This window comes from Heterocephalus glaber, unplaced genomic scaffold (genome assembly GCF_053883595.1).
Source record: "Heterocephalus glaber isolate CG9 unplaced genomic scaffold, H.glaber_assembly_v1.0 deba00001606, whole genome shotgun sequence".
Lineage (NCBI taxonomy): Eukaryota > Metazoa > Chordata > Mammalia > Rodentia > Bathyergidae > Heterocephalus > Heterocephalus glaber.
In genome coordinates this window covers 8703206-8730177 of record NW_028258377.1, presented here as the reverse complement: position 1 = coordinate 8730177, position 26972 = coordinate 8703206, and the positions used below count along the sequence as shown (strand labels likewise).

The following is a 26972-nucleotide window of genomic DNA, read 5'->3' as shown; positions in this document are numbered from 1 at the left end:
CAGGAGACTAGAAGTAGAACAGAACCTTCTCAACAGATAAGCCATGTAATCCATACTTCCAGTAAAAACACCTTATATGAATGGAAAAGATACAATGCTTTCTCCCTAAGGTGGGGAACAAGGGCAGATATGCCTACTCTTCATCTGTCCATTAAACTTCGAAACACAGGCCCAAACTAAAATAGTCTGCCAATAAAAAAACACAATTAGCATAGGATTGGCAAGGTAGAAGTAAAATCTTTATATGTAGATGAAATGATCATTCTACAGAAAAACTACTAAGAAATCTCTAGGAGCCCCTAGAACTTGTATTTGAATTTAGTAGGACTAGAAAACACAAGGTATATATAAAAATTCAGGTCTATGTATACTTGCTATAAATGAAGAATTGGATATTGAAATTTAAAAGTTCTGTAGGAGTACAAAGGACCTAGAAGAGTAAAAAGAAAGAAAAAAAAAACAGTGTTGGAAGACATTTATTACCTAATTTTGAGACTTCCTCTGAAGCTACAGTAATCAAGGCATTGTTGGCATAAGGCATACAGATCAATGGAATAAAACAGAGAATCTAGAACTAGAACCACATATATATGGTCCACTGAATTTTGAAAGATTATTTAACATTAACATTTTGTAGAACATAAACGCAATTCAAGAGTAGAGGAAAAGATAGTGTTTTCAGCAAATGGTATTAGAACACCCGGTACCCATATGTAAAAAACTAACCTCAACCCTTTATTTCCATACATAAAAATAACTTGAAAGGATCTCTGGACCTAAATATGAAAGACTAAAACTATAAAACTTTAAGAAGAAATTATAAGGGAAACGTTCATGAATTTAGGGTAGGCAAGAATTTCCTAGGATACAAAAAACATGATGTATAAAAGAAATTGATAAATGAGATTCCATCAAAATTTAGAACTTTAAATGCCATTGTTAAGAAAATGAAAAGTGGTCCTTAAACAGACCATATTCATAATACATATAACCTAAATATATACATATAACCCAGAATATATAAAGAACTCTTACAGCTCATTAATAGACAACCCAATTAAAAAGTAGTCAGTACAATAACAAGATCGTATTTTACACTCGTTAGGGAGATGAAGTTAAAAGTTTTAAAAGAACATATGTCAGCTTTGGTGTGAACCAGTTAGAACTGTCTAATACTGCTAATTTGAGTGTTAAATGACAAAACCATTTTGGAAAACAATACAGAAATTTCTTGTATTACTGTTAAGAATCAACAGTTCTGTTCTTAAGTTTTTAATTTTAGAGGAATGAAAACACATGTTCACAATAGATTTATACATACAAGTTGACTATCGCTTATCTGAAATTCTTGGGACCAGAAGTGTTTCAGATTTTGGTTTGAAATCCACTTGATCGGGAAAAAGTATAGCTATTCTTGCTTTTTTTCAGGTTCCTGTCACATGGAGTATTGTTTTCCACCCTTTAACTTTCAGTCTCTGAGGTTTTTTTGAATTAAGTATGTTTCTTGTATGCAGCATATTGTTGGATCTTGCTTCTTGATCTATTCCACCGGTCTATTTCTTTTGATTGGTGAATTGAGACCATTAACATTGATAGTTATAACTGATACGTATTGACTTATCCTTGTCATGACTTTTTCTTTTTGTTGAATTCTACCCTTTTGCATTTAATTTCTTGTCGCACCCGATGGATTCATTCTGCTGGGCTTCCTGGGGTTGTGATGCTCATTGTCTTTTCCTAGGATATTGTCTAAAATTTTTGGAGTGTTAGTTTGGTATTCATGAAGTTCCTCAGGTGCTCTTTGTCATGAAAGTATCTTATTTCTCCATCCATTTTGAAAGATAGTTTTCAAGGGTACATCAGTCTGAGTTGGAGGCTGTTTTCCTTTAGGGCTTGAAATACTTCACTCCAAGCTCTTGCCTTGAGAGATTCTGATGAGCTTTCCTTTGCATGTGATTTGTTTCTTTTCTCTAACTGCTTATAGAATTTTGTTCTTCTGTTGGGTTTCTGGAATCTTAACTATTATAAGCCTATGTGTTTTTGCATCACGGCTAGTTGGAGTCCTATATGCCTCATTTATCTGTATGTCAAGTTATTTTCCCCTGCTTGGGAAGTTTTCTGCCATCACTTCTGTGAACAGTTTTTTTTATGTCATCTGTACTCTCTCCTGTTTCTTCGTTGACTCCAATCAGTCATATGTTATTCTTCTTTGCATTGTCTAGCAGCTGCTGGATTGATTTCTCATGGTCCCTTACTCTTTTAAAGATATTTTTCTTTCCCTGGTCACTAATAGCAATCTTATCTTCTATATCTGAAATTCTGTCCTCACATTGGCTCATTCTGCTGCGTAAACTTCCAATCGAGTTTTTAATCTCCTGGAAATCTGTTTGCATCTGTTTTATGGATTCCATTTGTTTCCTATGTTGAGATTCCATCATGTTCCTCAGCTCCTCTATTTTTTTATCTGTGTCCACTCTAGATTTATTAATTGTGTCTTGCACTATGGGGACAATCTCTGCTGTTATCTGAGAAATTATTTCTGATTTCATTTTTTCCAGATCCTCTTTTGTTGCCAGTTCAGGGAGTCCAGGTGGTTGAGTATCAGAGTGTCCCATCTCGTTTCCCTTTGGAGTTGCTTTAGGTGATCTGGAAGTCTGGTTTTAAGACTTGTTTATGTGTCTTCTCATTTCGAGGCATGGGCAGGGCGGTTTGGTATTGTCGCCCGCACTGCTCACCCGCTCTGTGCTGGGTGGTGATGGTGCTGGTTGTGTGTGTAGTAAGGTGGCTGGGAAGCCTCCTCCTGGGCGCTTGGAGCAGCTGGCCTCCCCTCCTCTGCACTGGGGTGGTGGTGGTATGGTCTAGATTTCTTTTTTTTAATTCATTAAATTTATTGGTACATTTTAGGTATACAACATGACATTTACCATTGGAAATTTGTACCTTTACATGATATATCTTGGTTCTTATATTTTTCCTCTATCCCCTGCCCTCCCTCAAACCCTCTACCCCTCCCTATTTACAAAGACTTCATTTCCGTTTTTCCCTTTTTTCATATCTTTTCCTTTCCCTTACCCCTACCACTCCCCCTTCCCCTTTAGACCTTTTCTTCCTATTTCACATTGTTATACATTTTGATCCTAATTTACACTTTCTGTTTCTCACACCAGAGAAACTATTCAGTATTTACACATGTGTGTCCTATTTGTTTCACTTAGAGGAGTATGGCCTCAATGTGCATCCATTTAGCTATAAATGTCTCTAATTTCTCATTGTTTATGGCTGAGTAGTATTCCATTTCATTAAAAAAACACCCCATATCTTCTTTATCTGGTCACCAGTTGATCGCCATTTGGGCTATTTCCAAGATTTTGTTATTTCAAATTGTGCCACTATAACTCTTAGATTCTTAAACTGCTATTCAGAATTCTATATAGCACCCTGTCACTCATACTGCAGCAACTCAGGTACTGACTGTGTGCTATGTCTTTTCCTATATCCAACCTGGTTCCTGCAGGAAGAAGCTAAGGATCTTCAGTTTCTCTTCTTACCACAAAAGGCTCCACAAACTAAAATGGTCAGCTGCTTTGGGTGCTCACCTTAGGAAGATTTCAAAAAAGCTTTTAGCATTACATAAGAGTATTTCTCAGGATACATTAGTCAACCTCATTTGGCTGCTAATACCTGTAAGCTAGCTAAATCTATGGAGAAAACCAACCCGAAGCTTTCTGTACAACCAGTGAACACAACTATTTTCTCTGGTTCTCCAACTTGTTCTTCCCTGATTTCTTCCACTTCTGTGAATGGCACCACCATTCAGCTAGTCCATCAGTTGCACTTTGAGGCAATCCTGATGCTTTTTGCCTTACACCCTAAATCCAACCCATCTTCTGAGCACAAATTCCAAACTGATCTTTTCTGACCATTTCCACCCTGTCACCATCATTTATCAAATAAGCCACTGTGACAGCTCCTTCCTCTACTGTCTGCACAGTAGCCAAGGTGAGTCCTGTAAACACACAAGTCAGATCACATTATTTCCTAACCTGAACTTACCAACAGCTTCTCACTATCCCTCAGTTAAAGTACAACTCCTTACCAGAGTCTGTAATATCTTGCATGATCGAGACTTTCTCAATTCAAGCGGCAGTATGAGATCCCCTGGGGAGTTTTTATAAAATGGCAATACCCTGGGCCCACCCCAGGCCAATTAATTCATAATCTCTGGAGGTAGGGCTTGGACCCTGGAATTTTCTTTTAAATTCCTCAGATAATTTTCAGCACAGTCAGAGTGAGAAACACTGCTCTAGCTTTTACCTCATCTATCTTACTTCCCTGGGTTCTTGATGCGATGTTTACACTTCTGGCTTCTCTCCTTCCCTACAAAGTGTCAAATTCTGATCTGTCCCTGAGGTTCTTTTTTTCTTGGCAGTTTCCTGCCTAGGATGATTTCCACTCATTATGCAGCTCTCAGACAGGGCTCTAGCTCCTTCCTGGGCCCAGCCCCTGTTCCATTATCCTGTTTTCTTTATGACAATTATTGCTATCTTATCTGATTGAAGAGTTTGTTATCTCTCTGCTACTTAAATGTAAGTTCCATGAAAGAATGATCTTTGATCTTCCTCATCATTATATCTCTGATGTAGAACAGTGTAGGCAATCAAAAATTATTTTTAAGTGAGAAAATATAAACACATCACTATGTATTTAAGAAAGCAAGACTAGAAACAGACTGCCTATAGCAGCTTTTGTTTTTGTTTTGTTTTTTGAGACAAGGTCTTGCTATGTAGTTCAGGCTGGCCTCAAACTCAGGCTGGCCTCCTATCTGAGCCTCCCAAGTGCTGGGATTACAGGTGTGCAGCACAATACTCAGCTAATAGTAGCATTGCTTACATTAATTATGCTTTCCATCCTTGTCATGGACAACACCTGTGTTGCTACCACGGGAAATGGAGGGTCCATAAGGATGACAGTGACTCACTCCTCACTGTAGACAGTCCTCTGGACACAGACAGCAGGGGTACATCATGCACATGAGGTGAAGTGACCCAAGTGAGGAGCAGCATGCCCCAGCACCACACAGAGCAGCCTCAGGTGCAGGTCCTTAGTACCCTAAGCTGGTGTGAACACACATCCCTGAATTATTCAGTGCTTAGGAATGAGGAATGAGGACAAGCAATGGATGCCTCTACTCAGCCATTCCACACTGACTTCCCCAGCAGAGGTCTACCTGGTGCGGGTGTTGTGTTGGATGTGTCTGCTGGAGGGATGACAAGGCAGATTCCTGAAGATGCTGGGCCATAGGGAACAGAAGCAATGATGAGAGAGTGGACCATTATTTCTTTCTCATTCTAAAATCAGCTGCTAAGCCCCCACCTCAGGCTGGAAGCAAAGTACAAGGAAGAGCAGGAGACTGCCCTCAACACTGAGAGCTGCACAGATGTGCTGGGTGAATCCTAAAGTCACTTTCTCAGCTGTCTACCGCCTGGGAAAGCACCCTGGAGAACACAGTGCGTGGATGAGGGTGGAGCATCAGGAGGATGTGAAGAGGGTATTTAGTTTAACAAACAGACTGGGAAGAGCTCATTAGCATCTGCCCTCAATCCCAGGATGGATTCAATGCTCTCTTTAGTATAAGGCAGCTGAATGAGTAGGAATATACAGTGGGTGGTAAACCCCACAGACTCCAGCTGTTGTTCACAAAGCTCTACTCTGGCTTCACACAAACTCATTAGTGACCTGTTGATACTTGGCTGTCCTTTGTCACTGTTCCCTCTTTGGAGCCTCACAGAAGGACGAGCTGGCCAGCCTGGCAGCATAGGTATCATGGGTCCCCTGTCCGAGGTGCTGTTACAAGACACCAATCCCTCCACCAGGAACCCCATCAGTACAGCTCTATCCAGGTGGAACTGTCTTCAGAGCCTGTGCCATATTCTTCTAAATGTAAGCTAAAAGTAAATTACAAACTTCTTCCTTTGGCCCAGAATGCCCTGCAGAATCTGGCCACTGCAGAGACTGGATCTTCAACACCAAAGCTGAGTCTGTTGGAATCTCCACAAAATATAAGTGGTATAACTAGAGGGAATGAGGTAAGCCGAGACAAGGGACAGAGTGCTCCAGATGGTGCAAGAAGTGCATAGGTGAGGTGGCAATCGTGGTGACTCTGGATCTTGAAACAGAGTCAGCACCTCTGACAGCTTGGAAAGGGCTTTCACAAACTCTGTTGCAGTCCAGTCTATTAGGTAGGTGGGTAAGCCTCACCAGCAGGGGATATCTGAGGCTGGGAACATGGGCTACTCAGCCAATGCTACATGGTAAGTGTAGCAGAGATGGGACCACAGTGGAGGCCTTTTATGGTGATGGCTATTTTAATCACACCACTGCAACCTGGAATAAGGATCTCTGGGCACACAAGCACAAGCCATCACACTGCATCCCTACCTAAAATCACTGTTTCCCAAAAGAGGAAACAGAAAGAGTTCCCAACAGAGAGACAGAAATCACAATTTAATGAGAAACTTAACTCCTAGGAGAAAACTTTGTAAAGGTATGGATATGCACTATAATTCCTAAAACAACCACTAAAAAAAATAGTAAAAAGCCAACAGATAAATTAAAATGAAATTGTACAAAAATCAGTTAAACACAAAGAAAGAAGAAACAGAATTTAAAACTCAGAAGGGACAAACAGAAAGCAAATTGTAAGTTGAAAGGCCAATGGTCAACCATATCATTAATTACATTAAATGTTAATTGTGTTGGTCAGTTTTCTGTTGCGGTGACAAAATACCTGAGAAAAACAACTTATAGGAGGACAGATGTATTCTGGCTCATAGTTTCACAGGTTTCAGTCCATGGTCATTGGGCTCTGTTGTTTTGAGGCCTGTGGTGAGGCAGAGCAAAGCTGCACACCTAGCAGCAGCCAGGAGGCAGACACTGTGAGGGCTGAGTGGGAGGAGCTGGAGACAAAGGAAATCCCCAAGGCACACTTCCATGATCTCCTTGCAACTAGGCCCTATCTTCTAAGTTTCCATCATTTTCCAATAATGTTATTAAATTATGATTCCATCAATGGGTTGCTCTACTGATGAAGTTAGCACCCTCAGTATTCATTCACTTTCCATAAGTTCCACCTTGGAATATTATTGCCTCGGGGACCAAACCTTCAATACATGAGCTTTTAGGGAATATTTCAGATCCAAATCATAAAATTAATACTAACCCTAAAAGATATAAAAATAGACTTTAAAAGATGCACATAACAAGATGGCGTGTGTGTGTGTGTGTGTGTGTGTGTGTGTGTGTGTGTGTTAACACAGCACTAGGAAATGACATATATTGGTGAGGATGTGGAGAAATTGGAACCCTTCTGCACTGCTCCTGAGAATTTGAAATGATGCAGGTATGTGGACAACAGTGGTATTCCTGGGGGGGAAAACATATGGTGGGCTGGGGATATAACTCAGGGGTAGAGCATGTGCTTAGTGAGTACTGTATGATGTCCTGCCTCCAATCTCTAGCATCACACACAAAAACAAACAATGACAAAAAGTTAAATGTTGAATTGTCATAGGATCCAGCAATTCTCCTCTGAGCCAAAAGAACTGAAAGCAGGGACTCCAAGAAACACTTGTACACCAATATTCATAGCAACATTTTTCACATCAGCCAAAACACAGAAACAACCTACGTGTCAATGACAAATGAACAGGTAAACGGACATATACAATAGAATACTAACTGGATTTAAAAAGGAATGAAACTGTTACATACTACGTCATGGATGTACCTTAAAAACATTATGGTAAAAAAAAACAAAACAAAAAACAGCATTATGGTAAGGGAAATAAGCCAGGCTTATAGGATCAATGTTGTATAATTCTACTTTTATGAGTTATCCAGAATATGCCAATGTATAGGGACAGTGGAATAGAGCTTGCAGGGTGGGAGGGGAGTGTTTAATGGGTGCAGAGTTTATGTTAGGGAGGATGAAAAGGTTCTGGAAACAGTGGTGATGGCTGTACAACTCTATGGATGCACTTAAAGTCACTGAACTGTTCACATTAAAATATACTTTTAAAGTAATATATATATAATACCACAATAACACAATAAACATATTTAAGTGAATAAAACAAGATGATAAAAGCCAATGGGCACAGATAAAATAGAAAAACGTAGCCTTAAAGAATGGCAGTACATTCAGAAAGATATGAGGAACTGTTGTTTAATTTACAAATGTTTCTGGGGGCAAGAGAGCAGAGGAAAGAGGCAGAGGTACAAGAAACCTGAGAGCCAGTGAGGTCACTGGCTCTTACACAACTCCAGCCTTCTCTCTGTGAGCAGGGAAAGGCAGCACAAGGAAGCCACTGCACTCTCAGCTCTGCAGTTCTCTCCATGCCAAAGCCATGGCTCTGTTCTCCACGTATGAAATGGGGAAAAGCCCTCTTGTCAAATGTACATTCCTTTAACAGGTTCTTTACATGATGCCTCTTTCCAAAGAAGAATCTTAAGCTTTCTGCAAACAGCAACAAATGGAGAGGGAGGAGAGGCAAGGATGAGGGAATGAATGGCTATGGGATCAAATAACTAATACAGCTGCTGAGGCTGACTCTTCCATTTAGCCCTGAGCTTCCTGGCAGCTAGAGCAAAAATAAATGATCTGCTATCATTAGAGAGGAAGCATTTCAGTTTCACAAGAAAGACAAGGTGTTTCTAGCAATAAATGCTTAAAGAATGTAGGCATATGGGGCTTCAGATGTAGTATGAAGTCATATGACTGCCACTTGGCCAATTTCACACACATGAAGATGTCATACAGTTTTTTCTTAAACTAACCTTCAACTAAAGTGAAAGATGGAGACCATAAAGTACAATTTAGCAGGAATTCTGGGAAGGGCTACACTCACATAATCCAGGCATTTGGATTTGGAACAGGCATTCCAGTTGTCTAATTTGCCATAAAGATGAAATGGGACATAGAAGAATAAATGGCCTGCCTCTCCTAGACCAGAGGATGCCAGCAAGCCACCTGCAACCAGAGATATGTCTGCACATCTGACAGGGTTGCAGTGTCTGGAATGACCACCTTTTTATTTTTAAAAACAGACTTTGATGAATTGTCACCATTTAAAAGTCATTAGAATTTATGGCTATTCTTGTAAAATCTGAATGCCTGGCAGTACTGGGCCCAGCTTCCCATGCCACAGCAGTCTGCCAAGTGAGCACCCGCTAATGCATGTAGACTCAGTGCACCCATGCGAGCCACAGCCCAACTCGCTTCCCACACAGCTGCCTGCTGCCCATCTCCTGCGCCTGGCGCTGTTTTCTAAAGGTAACTTTTCCCAGTTAGACTTTTGATAGAAGATGGAGAATAGACTGCTTGCACTATAGTTTTCTAATGAGAACCTAGAGCCTTCGGGTCTCATTAGGTTTATTTTGATACTTGAGGGAGATCCACATACTTTAGAAATCTGGAAAGCTGAGGAGAGGATGTTCATGGCCATAAAAATTGAGGAGCCTCACCAGCAGTCTTGCCCAGTTAAACACGCCCCAGCAAACAAAGCTGGTTTTCTTCTTTCTCTCTCAGGATCATCTACGTCTTTGCCCAAAGTTGACCCCATAAACTATACCAGAATTGATTCATTTTGAATATGGTGTTAAAATAAGCTGCTTTTTCTTTTTACCCCTGCTCTGGGAAAAAAAGAAATCCTAGCTCATTTAGCTAAATGGGGCCAGGGATTTAGCTCAGTGGCGCCACGCCTGCCTTGCAAGCTCAAGGTCCTGAGTTCAATCCCTAGTACCAGGAGGAAAAAAATCCAGCCAAATGGAGTAAACACTGAAAACGCTGCCCTTGTCCCCCTGATTTTAACAGGTCAGTTTTTACCAGGTGAATCTGCTCCAAAATATGATTCCAGATTCAAAAGGTACACACTTCTGGGCTCAGTGTCTGTTTCATAGTGAGCAACTAGGCATCTGCCTGGTTCGGAAGACCTTCATTCTTCTTTTCCTATTGGTCTTTTTAAAGCTTTGTCTGGAAATCCCATTTTCCAGGAAGCATCTGATCCAGGCATCACATTCCCTATAATCTCTTAGTAACTGACACACTGACTATTCTAATTTTGGCCCTTGGGAACAATGACTTCACTCATTCAATCACATGTTCCCAGAGACTTGCAACTCTGAGGACAAAGCAGGTGTGTGATATACACTGGATGAAATAAGAGCTAACTTCTAAAACTAAGTTTTTGTTACTGACTTGTTATCAAATTTAAGATATATCAAATAATATATCACACCTTGCTAAAAGGGCCAGAAGCTTTCAATAGAGAGCCCTAAGGTGGTATGCTTCCAATGAGGTATGAGATATCAGCCAGGCTAGGAAACATGAGAGGCTGTAGGCCTGGTCCAGTGTGGATGGCAGCAGGACAGGCCATTAGCCATGCCCTCACTGCCCTCTCGACCCAGCCCATGCCAACCTCTGACGACAGAGCACATCACGCCTGGCAAAGCACTATCAGGTGGAAGAAGTGCAGCTCAGTGAGAGAACATGTGCTCAGCATGCAAAGACCCTGGGTTCAATTCCCAGGAACAACAAAACAAAACAAAAAAGTAAAAAAAAAGAAAGAGCTACAGGCTCTTTTGGCATCCACACAAACTATCTGTGAGGATGCTGGATGTTCTATCCCAGTTCAGATATCCCTCTAGCTCCAGGGTTGAGCCCAGGAGGGCAGCTGCTTTCTCATCCACAGTCCTCAGCACTCCCCATGCAGCATGGCCCTCCCCATCGAACAGTAAACCAAAGCAGAACAAAAGAATATAAAAAGTGATATAGTAAGTCTACTTCCAGGTTTGAGTGCCAAGAGGATGAAAGGTCCAAGAGGAAAAGAGGGGATATCTACAGATGTTAGCTGTTGCACAAGGCCTCACACTGCCTATGTCTACCTAAGACATGAGGATTTATAAGAAGGATGCATTACATAAAAGATCTCAGCATCAACAATGATGCCCACACTGAATTAGGGTCCTTTTACTGCATCATGCTAAAGCAGACACACCATTGCCCACGTATATTCTCCCAAAACAAAACGCCCCCTCAAATCTATGAGAAAACAACCAGACAGTTCAGATTAAGGATCTTTCTATATACTATTAACTTGGCCTCGAAAATGTCCATTTTATGCCAGGACTGGTGCTGATGCCCATAATCCCAGCTACTTAGAGGGCTGAGGCAGGAGATATAGTTCAAGCCTTGAACCTTCCTCTGCCAGAGAAAGTAGTTCCCTGCCTTTAGTCTCAGACTCCTGCAAAGTCTCAGGACATGGTCAAAAGGTAAACTTTCTGCCAGATTTAACACAAGGCCTCTAGTCCAATTCCCAGTAAATTCCAATCTGAAACCTTATGAGCTGACCTTTATTATCTGTATTCCCATCAGCATTATGGTCTTCGGACCACAGGATCACCCATAGGCTCTCCTTTTAGAATTTTTAGGCTTTCTCCAGCCTTTACCTCCAAATCTTTCTAAACTTCTCCCATAAACCAGTTCCAAAGGCTTCTGAACCACACAGTCCCAGTCCCAGCAATAGTCCTCTTCCCAGTACCAATTTTCTGGATTAGTCAGCTTTTTGTTGTTGATGCATAATACCTTACATCCACAATTTTAAAGAAGAACGGTTTATTTGGTTCACAGTTTCAGAGGATTCAGTCCCTGGAGTTGGTGGCTCCAAGGCAGGAACATTGTGGCCATGGAAGGTCACGGTGGAGCAAAGCTGCTTAGTTCAAGGCATCCAGGAACAAAGTAGGAGAACAGCACCAAAGAAGAAGGGGCCAGACACCATGGACTGTACAGTACCCAAAATCACACTTCCATGACCCACCTAAACACACCCAGAAGTGTGCTGTACTAATCCCCTAGGGCAGCGATGGCGAAACTTTTAGAGCTTTCAATGAGAACAAATAGTCAGCAGCAGCACATGCGCCATAGGTTCCCAAGTCAATCAAGTTAACAGGGAAGCTTAACCATCACACCTGGCTTAGAAAAAAAAAGTTACACACAAATACAAATGGGAAAAGAAGGGAGGGAAGAGAGGAAGGAGGGAGAGGATAAAACTGCAACACAACATTAAAACTTGGTTAATCTGGACAAATGGTTTACAGGACATTTCTGTAAGTGTCAAATTTCTCAAAAAGTTGAAGGAGAGGGAACAAACACCTAGTCAGGAAGATTTCCCATAGTATAAATATGCTGAGGTCTCAATTCCCCTCAGACATTGCTGAAAGGATGGATTTCTCAGTGCAGCTTCCAGGCAGGAGTGCTCCCCTATGCCTGGCCTGCCACCAGCAGACAACACTGCCGAGAACCCAGGCACATCAGGGTGGATGTCAGGAGAAGAGAAGGCTGCCACCCCCACCACATCTGACTTCTGTGTTGCTTTTCTCAAAGCTTCTATTTTCACAAGATCTTACCAGCCTGAGATTTGTTTTCATTTTCGCTGTTGTCACTTTGGATTTCTGACACAGTTTGTTTTGGTGAACAGCAAACTTGGTCATAAATCTGAAGGTATAAGGAAGATCACGTAACATCAACTGCCCTTAGTGTCCCTGCCAGGACCCCTCAGTCTAATCTGCCACAAACTACGGGGGCTCTCAGCCTCTGGTATAAAAGCTCTGGCACTGGCTTCTAGAGAACAAGTCTTTGGCAACACATGTATGAAAAAGGGTCCAAATTCACACATCATTATATGATTACTGAGCACTGATTTGGCACAGCTTTAAAATAAGATAATCTCCAGCACTGCAGAGGATAGGAAGGAACCTCTGGGGTAGAGGGGGGGTGGCAGTTTGGCATCATCCTGGCCTTCTGAGAAGTAATCCTGAAGGCACTATTAGAGGCGTGTGTAGGAGATAATCTCTAGCCCCCTCATGCCATGGGGATCAGCCCCTGCCCAGCTTGTGGGCCTGCCCTTGGAGCACATTCCCCCAAGGCCAAAAGGTCTCAATGCCCTCTCAGTGCCCCAATCAACCAGGTCAGCCTTTGTTTACATGGGCTCTCTAGCCCCCAGGAGCAAACAGCACCAGTGCACAGTAGGCCCACTGTCAGCACTCACCAGGCCCTGTGGATCTCCCTGGAACAGGACTGGGAGGATTGCCAGGGCATCAGGGGATGGGGGTGGATGTGATCCCCACATCTAAAAGTTGGAAGTAACAAAATACTTTCCCATAGCAACCAGGCTCACCATGGTGGTTGGGGGGGGGGGTGGTTCTCAGTAATGCCAGCAAGGGCTCAGACTTCATTTCCATTCCAGACTAAACAGGCTTTTTGAGGCTAGTCTAGAAGCTATCACTCCTCTATAATGCTGGTCTTAGGGAAAAATAGATCATGAATTTCAACCAACCAAAAACTAAATCAATCTTACTGGACAGGGTCTGTTTAGAAAATAAGTACTGCTTATATTACAAGAGGAATTCATGCATCCCAACAATGGTAGGAGCTCATTTGGTATATACAGTGCATCAGTGACTTTCCATTTCTATCTCATTTCTACCCCAAGTCTCACTGAAAAATTACTGAACAGTAGAAAGTGACAGAAATAATCACAAACTGACGTATGGCAATGACCTTTCCTGCTTTCAACCCTGGTTATTCTAAAGAAAGTTCTGGAATGATTTTTGGTGGCTTCTTCAGTTGCTCATCTCTGCTCATGTTCACAGACAATGCTCACTGGACCAGGGTCAGGTCTCTGGGTGAAAACACAGTCACTTCAGGGAGCCCCTCAGTGAATCTATGTTCAAAGTTTTACCCCGAACTGTGTGTGATGGTGCATGCCTGTAATTGCCTCATTCTGGGAAGCAGAGGCAGGAGGATCTCATGTTCCAGCCCAGCCCGGGCAACTTAGCAACTAAGCAAGACTCTGTTTCAAAATAAAAAAAGGGCTAGGGATGTAGCTCAATGGCAGGGCCCTGGATTCAATCCTAAGTACCACACACACACACACAAAAGTTATTTCCCTGAGGTTCGTTCTGACTTGACCCACATTGTGAACCTCTAGGAACAAATTAAGTTGCTCAAGTAAAGGAAGGAGAAGGGAATGGGGAGGAAGGACAGCAAAGGGATCAGCTTGCTGCACAGATGAGTCAGAATACTGTTTTCAGTCCAGCCTAACAATTCCATCCTGGGGGCTGGTTCCTCAAGGTTTTCACTTCAGGTTACAGTGTGACTCTTCTAAAAATTCTGTGCTAGAGAATGGAAAACCTTGCCTCTCATTCCTACTGGAAGGTGAGTGTTCTCCAGAGCTGTTGCCCTACAATTCTGAAAAATTGCTTTTGGAAGAGACTGGGTAGCCCTTCCCTGCTCCAACTCTGTCTCCCTACTCTGAGAGGCTGCTGGACACTTCTAAACATTTTTCCTGCAGCTATTAAGTCTCATCAGCCACTAAGCCAAGAAAATCTGGCTTTAACATTAAACATATTTCATAGTCACAGCTATACCAAAAAGCCAGGTTTCATGTGTAAATTCTGGCCTGGCTGCTATCCAAAAACGACTCATACTGAGGAAAACTATCTACATGAGCACACCAGCAAGCAGTATTTGTGCTTCCTTTCAACCAGGAAGGTTGAACACTTTAATATTCTTAAATTGTGGAGAAATAAAAAATTCTCACCAAAACCCAGAAGAGATCTCAAAATACCAGAGCAGTACCACTCAAATCTATGTGATCAGGCATTCTGCTTGTTTTACGATTGCTCCAGAAAAGCTTTGAAGGTCCATTAATAGAGCTGGGGAAAAGCCCACTGGAGAGGACACTGCACCCGCTTTGACATGTGTGATGTGAAGACCCCATGTGCGCACGTCTGTGTTCTGCTCTATTGCAATACCACGAGTCGTGTGGTCTGAGAGTGTTGTTTTATTCTGCAAGCTGCACAATCTTGTTTAATTACAAACCCTCCCCAATTAGGCCAGGTGCTTATGATCACACAGCTGTTCCGGAAATTCCCCCATCGGCACTAGAGACCTCAAAGGATGGCAGTGAGCGCTCAACAGCAACCGCAGCCTGTCTTTTTGTTTCAACAGAGTATGCAAAAGCAAAGCCATCCACAGGAACATGGCACAGCAACAAAAACAACCTCTTAGTTGGGCAGCTTTGGACATGCAACTAAGCTTCTCTGATCCTGGCTCTCCAGCTAAGTCTTCAGGGTTCTCCTTCATGGTTGGGGATTAACATGACAGAGGACGTGAGCAGAGCACTTAGCTGTTACATTCACCCCATGTTTTTAACCATGATGCTTTGCTAGGCTGAGACAGTAAGTATTCTAAGCCATGATTCCTACCCTAGCTTGGTCCATTTAATCCCCAAGTGACTGTGTGACCAGGTGTGAAAGAGGTAATGTCACTTGCTTTAAGATGCAACACGCTGAGAACCTCTCTCCTTTATCCACCTGCTTGAGAAGTCACAGCACTTTCTAAATCACTCACTGCTCTCTCGGGCTAGGAGAGGGCCCTGGAGCTGGCTTACTGAAGGAGCAGCCAGGAGCCAGGTGGGGTTTGAAAACAAAAGAAAAGCGCTTTTTGATGAAGTGAATGGACTAGACTTGCTCCTATTATCTTTGGTGATCAGCAAACTCTGCATATAAAATCCACCTCATAAAAACCCCTGGGTTATTAATGCAAGTTTGCAAATATAGCAGCCATAATGAAATGGATGCTTTTTAATGATTTCCTATAATGGTGTTTATATATGGAAGCTTTTTTCTCTACTGAAGCAATTTAATTGGAAAATGGCAAAGGAGTAAGAGGCAGCCGGCCAGTTCCAATTAACAAGCACTCTGACTACTGTGCTGCAGCCTTAATGAACTCCTCCAGGTTCTCCCCAAGTGTCTGCCCTCCTTGGGGACATGGGTGACCTTTCTGTGCCCAGGGTAGCACTGCTCCCTCTTCACCTGCACTGTTTGCATTTAGCCCTCAGATTTCCATCAGCTGAGACCTTGGGAAGTGGGCTTGCACCCAAGGACACCACCAGGGACTCTGTAGCCCCTGTATGGCCCTGACCCCACTATGGGTCTTCCCATTGACCTGTCAGCATCTGAGAGAACTATGGCTCCAAATGGTGTCACTTCGATGCAGACATTTGAGTATTTTCTATGTGCAGGCACCATTAGGCTGGTACTCAAGGTCATTAAAGTCCCTCTGGCACAGAGCTTGCAATCTAGCCTAAGAGACACAGACTGGTAATAGGTAAGGGACTAACTCACGCACACACACAGACACACACATGGAGTATTTCCTCAGGTAGAGCTAAGTGGTATGAAGGGAACAGGCTGATTCTGCAGACTCAGAAGGGGGATTGGGGAGGTCTGGGGAGGAGACAGTGGACTAAGGGAATGGCATGTGTGGAGACCAGAAGAGAGTGTCCACGCAGAACCTAAGGCTGGAAAAGCTATTGGCTGGAGGGACACCAAGAAAGGAGGCCAAGAACAGGAAGACAGACAGGCAGAGTGGGAGAGGAATACGCTAGAGGCAGGAACCAGGACCCATGGGACCCTGCAGGCCAGAGGAAGGAGTCTGGATGTCACCCAAGTTTAAGGGGCTAGAATGTGGGAGCACAGCCATGTAGCAACAGATACTATCTTATGTGCCAGTACCTAACACAGCACCTAATGAGTTCACTGAATAGGTGAATAAAGGCTTCTCTGGTGGTCAGAGCACATGTACTAACATTGGGGAGAGGTATCAAGGCCCTTCATAGTTCAGTCTTGCCAGGAAAGACACTACTATTGGTTACAATTTACACATTTTCACATAAGGGACAGAATGGAAAGAAATGATTTGAAATGAATGGCTTGGGAAAATGAAGATGTCCCACTGCAAAGACAAGCAGATGGATGCAGGCTCCTACCAGTGCTGAGTCAGTGCTGTAGATGCCAAGTAGTGAGCTCTGTGGTGTCAGGAACTCAAGTCCCACAGTAGAGATGCCCATTCATGTGGGTTAATCCCTGCATGCCCCAAGCTTATTTAATTACCAGAGTGTCACAGCACAGACCACATACTAATTTCATAAAATAGAATTTGAGAGAAACAAATGGAAGGATCAGGGCAGGGCTGACCCTCCACAGCATTTGGGAGCTCGGTGGTGGCTTGAATCTTGCTGTCTGAGGGCGGGAATCAGAGTCCAGAAGATTGGGGCTGCTCAGGTTGGAGACTGGTAATGGTGGTATGAACTGAGAGTGTGGCATTTCAGCTCAGCAGTAGGCTGGTGGTAGGGTTGTGTGTGGTTTAACATAAAGCCTGGGGCTTCGGTTCAGATGAGTTTCAGGAAGGTAGTTTTGTCCTGAGTCAAATCAACCTGAACTCAATACCTGGCCTTTATGTTGTATCTAATGGGGCCTGGGGAAGTGTCTTTACTCTTCAACAGATTCCATCTGGTTGAAACTGATTATCAATCAGTCTACGGCTCTCACTGACTCTGATGCAGGTAAACTGATCTTATGATCTTATTGGGCCTTAGCAGCAATCCAGACTGCTGACCATCTACTTCTTCCTTACTAGGGCCTTCTCTGCTCTAATGGCTTAACACCAGGACACCCCTTTCCCGCCATTTTCTCCCTACATCTTTGGCCCAACAGTTGATTGCTTTATTCATTTATTCAGTCAGGATCTTTAAATACATACCACATGCCAGGCCCTGGGACGGGCTCTAGAAATATAACTAGGAGATCAAAAAACACTTTTTCCAAGAGTTTAATGAGAGAGGCAAGTTAAGCATACATAACTCAGAACTTCAATGTGACATAAGAAGGAAACAAATAGGACAGCACAGCACTCATATATCCTGGGGCTTTCTAAGACTAACAGGGGACATAGCTGCCAGAGCACTCCCAGAGTCTGCTCATCTGCTGGCCCCAAGACTTAGTCTCAGGCCCCCTCCACTTCTCACTCCGTCCACCAACTTCCCTGGCTTCCTTACCACATGCAAATAACCTATTGTCTCCTAGCTGGTTTTCTTCAGCCCAGAACGCTTCTCTGGGCTTTTTCCCCCAGTACGTACTGCCTTCTGAAGCATCTCCATGCAGGTATTTCAAGGCACCTAAGTCCTGCTCAACAAAGCACCTACCCATTCTCTTACCTTCACCCAGCAAAACAAAAGAAGACAAAACTCAAAGCCAAACCCCTAATTCTGTTTCCCTACCCTCCCATACTGAGGAGAGGCCCCATCATCCACCCGCTGTGTAAGCCAGGTTCTTCTGAGACGCTCAAAATCATATCTTCATTTCTGCCCCATTTTGAATCCTTGAGCAAATCTTGTCAAATGTACATCTTTTTTGGGCCAGGGATTTAGCTCAGTGGTTTCACCGCCTGCCTCACAAGTGCAAGGTCCCGAGTTCGATCTCCGGTACCAAAAACCAGAAAACCCATCTGTTCTACATCTGTATTCCTTTCTAAATTAAATTTCAGCTACCACCACCCTAGTCCCAGCAACAACTGTGACCACCTAGGCTTTTGGAATGGTTTTCTAGTTAGCCTTCCCACCTCACTCTTGCTCACTCTTGACCTGTGACTCTTTCTCTGTATTCGAGAGAAATTAATTTAAAAGGCAAATCTGATAATCTCACTCCCTGCACACTATTAAAATCTTTTGGTACCTACTTGTGGTCTTTGGGTAAAGAGCAGACTCTCTCACATGGTCTGTGAGACTCAGAGTGACCTGGCCCCTGCCAACCTCTCCAGCTGCCTTCTTCACACATAGTGGTCTTTCGCCTCCTCGGAGACATCTACTCCTTCACTGGATGCCATCTCCACCCTTACCTGCTTCATTCCTACTTATCTATCCTCTGGGGCTTAGGTCACATGTCATTTCCGAGAGGGAGCCTTCCTGGAACCCTGGACTAAATCAAAATCCTCTGACACATTTTCATGGTAACACATTTAATAGTATTATCACATGTATACAGGCTTAGAATTAAAGATCAAATGTATTATATTTGATTGAAATATGACCCACTGAAATATTAACTTCCATGAAAACTTGCTGTACGCACTTTCCTACTGGTCCTTCTTCTGTCTCCACACCACATGTGACCATTTTTTTGAGATACGTCATGCTGTGCCTCCCTCTTTTGACTCCATACCCTTTCAACCCCAGGGATCACTTCAGCTCCCATGACTTCAAAGCCTCTACCTTCAACCCCAATCTCTCTTCAAATATCCAGGTGGGAATTTCCAAGCAGGCCAGAGTCTTGCAACATTTTTACTGCAACCCACATTTAGGACATTTTGTTTGGCAGCTTACTACATACACATGTGCAACAAGCAAGTTTCATGAGGCCATACTGTCATGCTGTTTCCCCATTTCTTTTCATTTCTAAAATACTTCATTTTTATAACTTCAAGACTCTACAGAGAGTCACAACCTGAAGTTTAAAACACAATGTACCAGATATTTCCATGTGGATATTTCTCTACAACCTCAAACATAGTATGACTATTTCTCAACCAAACTTCTTTACCAAAGATTACGATAATCCTCTTAGTCACTTAGGATCAACATGTTGAAGTCATTTGGGATTCTTCCTTCTTACCCAATGTTGCTAAAGCTACTAGGGTCCTGCCACTGCAATGAATTAACACCATTCCACCCTTTCCACTCCCACCATCACAGTTCACATATGACTGTAAACTTGGAGCACTACAACAGCATTTTTAATTGGTTTCCTGCTTCTAGAATTTTCAGAGGTCACATATCTTCAATCACAGTCCTGTTAGAGCAGAAAGCCAGTTTAGCTCTTCAGTTCTACTTTGACCAATGAAGTAATGATTAAGGGACTAAAATGGATATGCTCTCACCCACTCAGAAACTCCAGGAATAATTTAATTTTAACTCAAGCTGGCCCATACTTTTAAGATTCCTTCTGGAATTAAGAAAGCAAACTTGGGCTTGGTGCTGGTGGCTGACAGACTCACCCATATCTGCAGTGACCATGGTGGACTGGTTTTCAGGAACGGAGACAGAGGTTTGGTCTTGGTCCATGCTTCGGGAGTCCTCATTGACCTCATGTTGGCTCTGGCTAAGCTCTGATCGAAGTTCGGAGTACTCATCTTCCTCCCTGAGAAAAAAAAGATAATCAGCCATCACCAACCAAGGATGTGAGACATATCCCTAGAGATTATGTCTTCTGAAGACAAGGATATTCAGAAAGAAAACAGACAGATTTTTCATCCAGTCCACAGAGGCCAGGATTCCTCTGAGGCTCAAAAGATGGTCACATGTATGGCCAGCCAGTGTATCAAAGTGAAAGGGTGCCTCTGTGGCCGAATGCAAACGTATGTACAGAACAAGATTCACCTATCAGGCTACTAGAAACTCTTCTCCTTCAAAGACTACTTAAAGAAATTAGATTTCTCCACCCCCTCAGATCCAAGGTAAAAATCAAAAGTGACTGCTATCAATGAGGATACAGTAAGCAAAACAATCAAGAGCCTAGTGAATAGCAACAGCACACCCATCATCTGGAAGACCCCACTGGGGGTGGCTTCCTTCTTGAAAGAGGACACTGGGAGGTGTCAGGGTTGGTGCTACTGAGAAACCAACACCTCTACATTCAGCAAACTGGACCCTTGGGAGGTGTAGAGATCAGCACATCTCAGAAATACCATGCTTACTTCTGTGAAGAGAGTGGAGTCAGGAGATAGGGGAAGAGGAGTAAGGCAAGGAGAAAAATGGAAACAGTGAGTGACAGAATATCACTTGATGCCCTATTTCCTCCCTTTTGCATCTGCTGGCAGGAAGGCAACACAGAAATGCAGCCATATTTCACCTGCTTATGCACATATTCTCTGCTCAGCCCAGCATAGATCCTGCAACCTTTGGTCTCTGACCTGTACTATTAACAAATGAAGAAAGTTTAGATTTATGGTATGCATTTCAAAGCACATACATCGCCCCTTCACATCCCACCAGTCACCACACACATAATGAATACAGGCAAGGAAAAAGCAAAAGTCACTCTCAAACATTCATTTTACAAGTGAACCGGAAGAAAACATCACGAGGGGATTTAACTGCAGAGGGGAAAGCTCACTGATATCTGCTGAATTCCCAGAAAGGATGTGTGAAGAAAGAAATTTATCTGGGGAGGTCTACACTCTTGGGTCTTAAGGAGACCAAGATGCTTAGTGGCTACCATGGGGCCTTGGGAGAGAGGCAACTGGGGAGAGATTTCTGGGTCAGAGAAATGTAAAACCTCTCCAAAGTGCTTGCTTCTCTACAGAAATCAACATTCTCCCAGGAAAGGAATTCAGCTGCTTTATAAATGAGTCCCTGCTTTATAAGGTACTTTAAGTAAAAGCCATTCAGAAAACCAGGAAGGCTTTAAACAAATATAAAGCCCCTAGTCGTGAAATAAGTGAATTAAAATGGGAGTGGTAAAGGGGAGAAAAGGTTAATGTTCTATGAATAAGTTAATTATTAGACATATGCAGAAGTCAACAATAATTAGCTTAGGAAAGAAAACAATTGAAAAGTACTCTTAGGAGTAGCCTTTTTGATCTAAAGGGTAATTGAGCACAGATATGTCAGCTCTCCTTTCAGTCAGCACTTAAGATGCTGATTTTAGTTAACAAGGGACTCTGTGTATGATGAATAAATTATCTTTATTGCATGACCAATGTAATCAGGTGCAATGTAGCTGAGACTTTTATAGCTAAGAAAATGAGTGATAAATGCTACTGCTATTTCTGTGGTATAAATGACATTTGCAAAAACCTTTAATAGACACCTTAAACCTTCCTGGTTGGGCAGATTCCAAAACATATAGCTTCTGCTAAATCTACTTTGTACTAAATTACTTCTAAGGATTACTAGGGTGGAAATTTATGAAGACGTGAACAGGGAGGGGGTGGAAGAAGGAAGCTGTTATTGTACAAACATCCCCTGATAGGGTCAGAGCAGAGAAAGAGGATGATTTCACATTAGCAATGTGATCACATGCATAAGGCTCTTGATGTCATGAAATACAAATTAAGGATGTTCATTCATTGTATTTGAGGACCAAGACAAGGACAAGAAAGCAAAGATAGGATGAAGTCTGTGTTGCAGGAGACAAAAATGTTACGACCAACGACCAACTCTAACCTACAAGAGATGCTGGGGGTGGACACAGGAGGAGCATCTGGGGCTGCTGGTGAGTAGTGACCAGGGATTCTCCCCAAGGGTGCAGCACTCAGATGAGTATGGTAGGACACGAGGGGGGAGAACAATGCTAAGGCTCAGAGGAGCTTTTAGGAGAATGTATTACACAGGAGGAAACAAGTAATCAGAGTTGAATTGCACACTTAAAATTACCATGTGAAGAGTCAAGGAATTCAGGGGAAGCAGTAAACGTTAGTAAGATCTTGTACGGAAACAGATAAAATGGAGGAAGGCAGTACAGAATCTCTACATCCCTGACCCACAGGAAAGGGTTGATATAAGCATACTGATCCTTAAGTAGGAGACCAGGACATGGCAATGTAGCTGGAACAGTTGCCAGCTGAAGAGACTTGTTCACCACAGATGCGATGCAGCAGCTCCCAGCCTGACACGAGATCAAGCTGAGCCCTGCACCCAGTACCAATCTTCTCACACGAGAACGAACCGAACCTGGCACCTGATATCAATCTTGTGACATGAGAACATGCCAAGGCGAGCACCTGATACCAATCTTCTAGCACAAGATGAAGTGGGACCACCTGGATCAATTGTCAAAGAAGCAATAAAAGTCAGCATCATTTGACTGAGCACTGCCCTCTTGTTCTTGCAGTAGTCCATTCGGCTTGCAGGACATATCTTCTCTTTTTCCTTCAAAGCAACCCTTTCTCCTTGAACACTTCTTTTGCTTTTCCTTTCCTCATTTCTGCCCTAAAATAAGTAAAACTCTTTCACATTCACCAATGGATCTGACCACTTCACTGAATAGGACAATAAGAACCTGGAAAAATTGCTGCTCCCTACTCCACCTGATAACAACCCCTAGCAAAAATTCTTCTGTGCTAACCATAATACGTATTCTGAAATAAAAACAACAGATACAAAGTAAATAGTAATTAAGAGGTGGAAAGCTACCTTGCACAAAGATCAGAGAAAGTTTTGTGGCATAAGGAACAGAGGTTAAACTGAGCCTACATCTTAGAAGATGTGGGTAGCTCTGCTGTTTCTCCTACCAGCTTAGCTAAAAAGAGCCATAGAGCTGCATCTTTATTCTCCCATCAGCATCACTCCTGAGAAGAGTTTGCAACCTAGGACAGGAAAAATGACAGAAACAAATTCAGAAGCACTGGTGCATGATGGGCAATGAGATCAGAAACACTCTGCTGGCTGAGGTAGGTTTTTCAAACATAAGATTCTGAGTTGTACATCCAAATCTGCTCTGTACAAACTCGAGTCACCTACTGGCGAAGGGTACTTGCTGAAGACACAGCAGCAGCTTCTCAAAGTGACTTCACTGTTCCCTTCCTTTGGGGGATATATAGCAACCCCAATGGGAGGGGGGGCTAAAAATATCTACTGCTAACTTTAATGATGGAAAAGAAGTAAACTGAAAAAGTCCAAAAAATTACCATCTAAGACACAAAAATAGGAACCCGAGACAAACTGATGAATGTTGGTAATTATGTTCTGTAGTGGAGTTTTCATAATGATGAGATTACAAAGTTCTCAAGTGTTTCTCTCTGGCACATAAAAGATCACTGTACAGGATTCTAAATGTACATAACTTCATTCACTTGTTAGCATGTGGGAAATGCCTCCAAGCTGCTTTATTTAGGTTTGCAATGCTCACCGCTTGCCACTAGCTTAAACAGAAAAAATTTTTTCTGAGCAGGCAGGCATTAGACTGTGCACACACCTCTATGATGACCTGCAGTGGCAGTAAAGTCACAGCCAATGAAGACAAGACCAATACTTTTATTTTAAAAACCAGACAATCAAAACTTCAAGAAGAAAAGTGACTTATCCAACATTATGCAACTAGTAGTAGCATAATCTAATCCCTAAATTTCGTATCAATGAAACAACAGTTTAATATTATGGCCTAGGGAAAAAATTCATTACTACTTTTGCTTATTTTTAAAGATTACCTCTTATTGGGTAGGGCTAAAATGATCTAATCTGAAAAGGGAAAAGTTAATAGAAGGATAATTCTTACCATGCTTTCCAGACTTTAGGTGGAAGTATTATAGTCAAGTACTCTTGACAAAATGTCACATCATTAAGTATCCTCAGATCTCCTTTATTTGGAGATGCACATTCATGTCTTATTACTGGGTTGGAATGAACTGGGAGGAAGATCCAGATGCTCATCCACCTGTCCTAGCAACTGTCAGTCAACTGCGGTTAGTGAACCCAGCAGTTTTTGTTGAACCACATTCTGTGTTTCTTACAATTAAAGATAGACTTGCTCAGGTCTCATAAAAAAGCTATCACAGGAAGTGATGAGTAAAGTCTAGATTTTTTTCCTTCTGTTCTGCTTCGTCTTATTCTCCTACATAGCAGAGAGCAGTGATGGCAAACCTTTTAGAGCTTTCAATGACAACAAACACTGTTGGAGCACATAGGTTTGCCACCACTGGCATAGAGGAAGGTCAGAGTCATCTGCAAGTCTTCTGGTGAATAATTGAACAAAAGAGATTTTGAAATGCTCTTCCAAGGATGTAACAATCCAACCTTGTTGTAATAAGATCTGATAAAAGATCCAAATATAAGAAGCTGAAAATATTGAATGAGGGATTATGCACACCACAGGAAGAGAAGGCAGAGAAAAATATGTCTTTTCTTTCTGGTTTTATTTTTATTTCATTATATTTTACTTGTCAGGCCATAACTTAATCAGAACAATATGTCTTCCTGGAAGATAAAGAGGTTTGGGTTACACTGTGTTTGAGATAAAGCATATGGGTCAAAGTATAATCTAAAAACCAATAGAAAGACCAGGCTCCTGCATAGCCCTGACATCTTAGGCATCAGAAGTCAGAGACTTCAGGTATTACTGAATCTGATGGGTTATTGTCCCATCTGCTGTCATTCAAGGTGAAAAGCCAGATGACTCTCAGAGGAAGTGGAAAAGATCCATCTAGGGCCTGCTGGGTCCTAGAATTGAAAGAGCATATCAGGAAGGAAGGAAGACTTAGGGTTACGTCGAATGCTATACAAAGGGATCAGTAATAAGAAAACAATGTTGGATTTTTAAATTAAGAAATTAACAGTGGACTCACTCTGGCTCAGTAGTACAGCATACAGGGAAGGAGGGAGAGAGAGGACAGACCAATGGTATACTCAGGCTCCCAAAATAAAATAGCACACACTGGGTGGCTTAAACAACAGAATTTAATTTCTCACAGTTCTGGAGGCTGGAAGTTCAAGAGCATGTGCCAATATGGTCTGTTCTGGAGGGGGCTCCCTTCATGGCTTACAAGTGGCTGCTTTCTCACTGTGTCATCACAAGGGGGACAGAAGGAGCATATAAGCTCTCTAATATCTCTTTTTATGGGGCCAATACCCCATCATGAGAGCCACACCTTTGTGACTAACAAAATCATCTCCCAAAGGCCAATTTCGAAATATATCACATTGGTGATGAACAGATGAATGTGGGTGGGGAGGAGAAGATACAATTCAGTCCATGGGAAAGGGGTTTAGGAAAACTGCTAGGGTAAGAAGCCAGGCAGTAGTGGGCTAGTAAGCAAACGGGAAATGAAGCACAGAACAAAGACTAGTCACTAGTCATGAGAGCCGGTAGTAACAGGCTGATGTTGTAAGAGTAGCTTATGAGAAAAGAAAAGAAAATAATCTCCTTGGGGGGAAAAAAAAGATCTCATGCTTAATTTGCTATACATATTTTTCCTTTCCAGATCCAAAATGAGCTATTGATGTATTTTTTCATATTTCTTATCCCAATATATAATCTCCCAAAATCAAATAAACATTTTTTAAAAGTCACTCATAACACATGGTTAAGTGGAAAAGCACATATTACAAAGCAATGTGTATTGTATGATCCAATTTGTTTAAATGTTTATGAATAAAATTTTTTTAGAAGACCATATATACAAAATGTTCAGCATTTATTTCTAGAAGATAGGATTTAGGCTGCATTATGGAGGGTTCAGTTGGGAAAACAAACTTCACTGGATGATTCAAGTACAAAGCAATTTAGGCAGTTCTGAGCTTGCAAAACTGCTGAAGGTAAGAGCAGAGAAAGGTGGGTGGAGGCTACTGAGCTGTCAGCCTGGCCAGCACAGCTGTGGTCCCCTCAGAAATCAGGATATTGCTGCTCCCTCATACCTGCTACAGCTCCAGGGTCTGGCCAGTCAAGGGAGGACCACACATATGCATGGCACGTCAACCTGTGTGGCAGCTGCCACCACCATGGCCTAGGGAAAACAGTTCCCACCTCCCTTCTACCTTTAGGTGAATGTGGGGTACATCTCATTGGCAGAGCTAAAACTGCATCCAGCACCCATCTGGTAAGGAGGCCTGGGAAGCAGCCTCAGGCCCAGGGTCCCTTGGAGTCTGGGGGCAACAGACAGAAGTCTGGGTATGGTGCCAAGGGACAGAATATCAATTTACCTTATATAAAATAATACTGGAAAATAAGAGAAAAAGAAATGCATATATACATAGACAAGCAAGAAAATATGCATAGCCTCACCATCTTTTCTGCAACTGCTCACAAGGCTATAGCTGTTAGATTTAGAACTTCCTTCTACCAAGAAATCTACATTTCCTTTGTGTTTGGCATCTAGCACCAGTCTTTCTAGCATCTCAGCTAGTTAGAATTAGTTCTTCACCTAGTGAGGCAATCCAAAATCTTTATTCCCGAAGGGCCTTACCCTATACTGGTTTGCTCTACTCTACTTTTACCACAGAACAACTTCTGGGAGGTATCCTAGAAAATTCCATGTTTCAGACATAATTCTTACTGCTCTTCAATGTAGTAGAAATCCAACT

At 42.4% G+C, this 26972-nt stretch overlaps 1 protein-coding gene across 10 annotated transcripts in view; it reads right to left on the bottom strand.

Annotated features, from left to right (window-relative positions):
• Mcc (MCC regulator of Wnt signaling pathway) overlaps positions 1–26972 on the bottom strand; it is a 425319-nt gene that overhangs the window by 59585 nt on the left and 338762 nt on the right. For all 10 annotated transcript variants that reach the window (XM_087194482.1, XM_087194483.1, XM_021238432.2 and 7 more), the window contains one exon: positions 19952–20094. In XM_087194482.1, coding sequence (XP_087050608.1) covers positions 19952–20094 — 143 coding nt within the window. The remainder of the gene's footprint in view (positions 1–19951; positions 20095–26972) is intronic.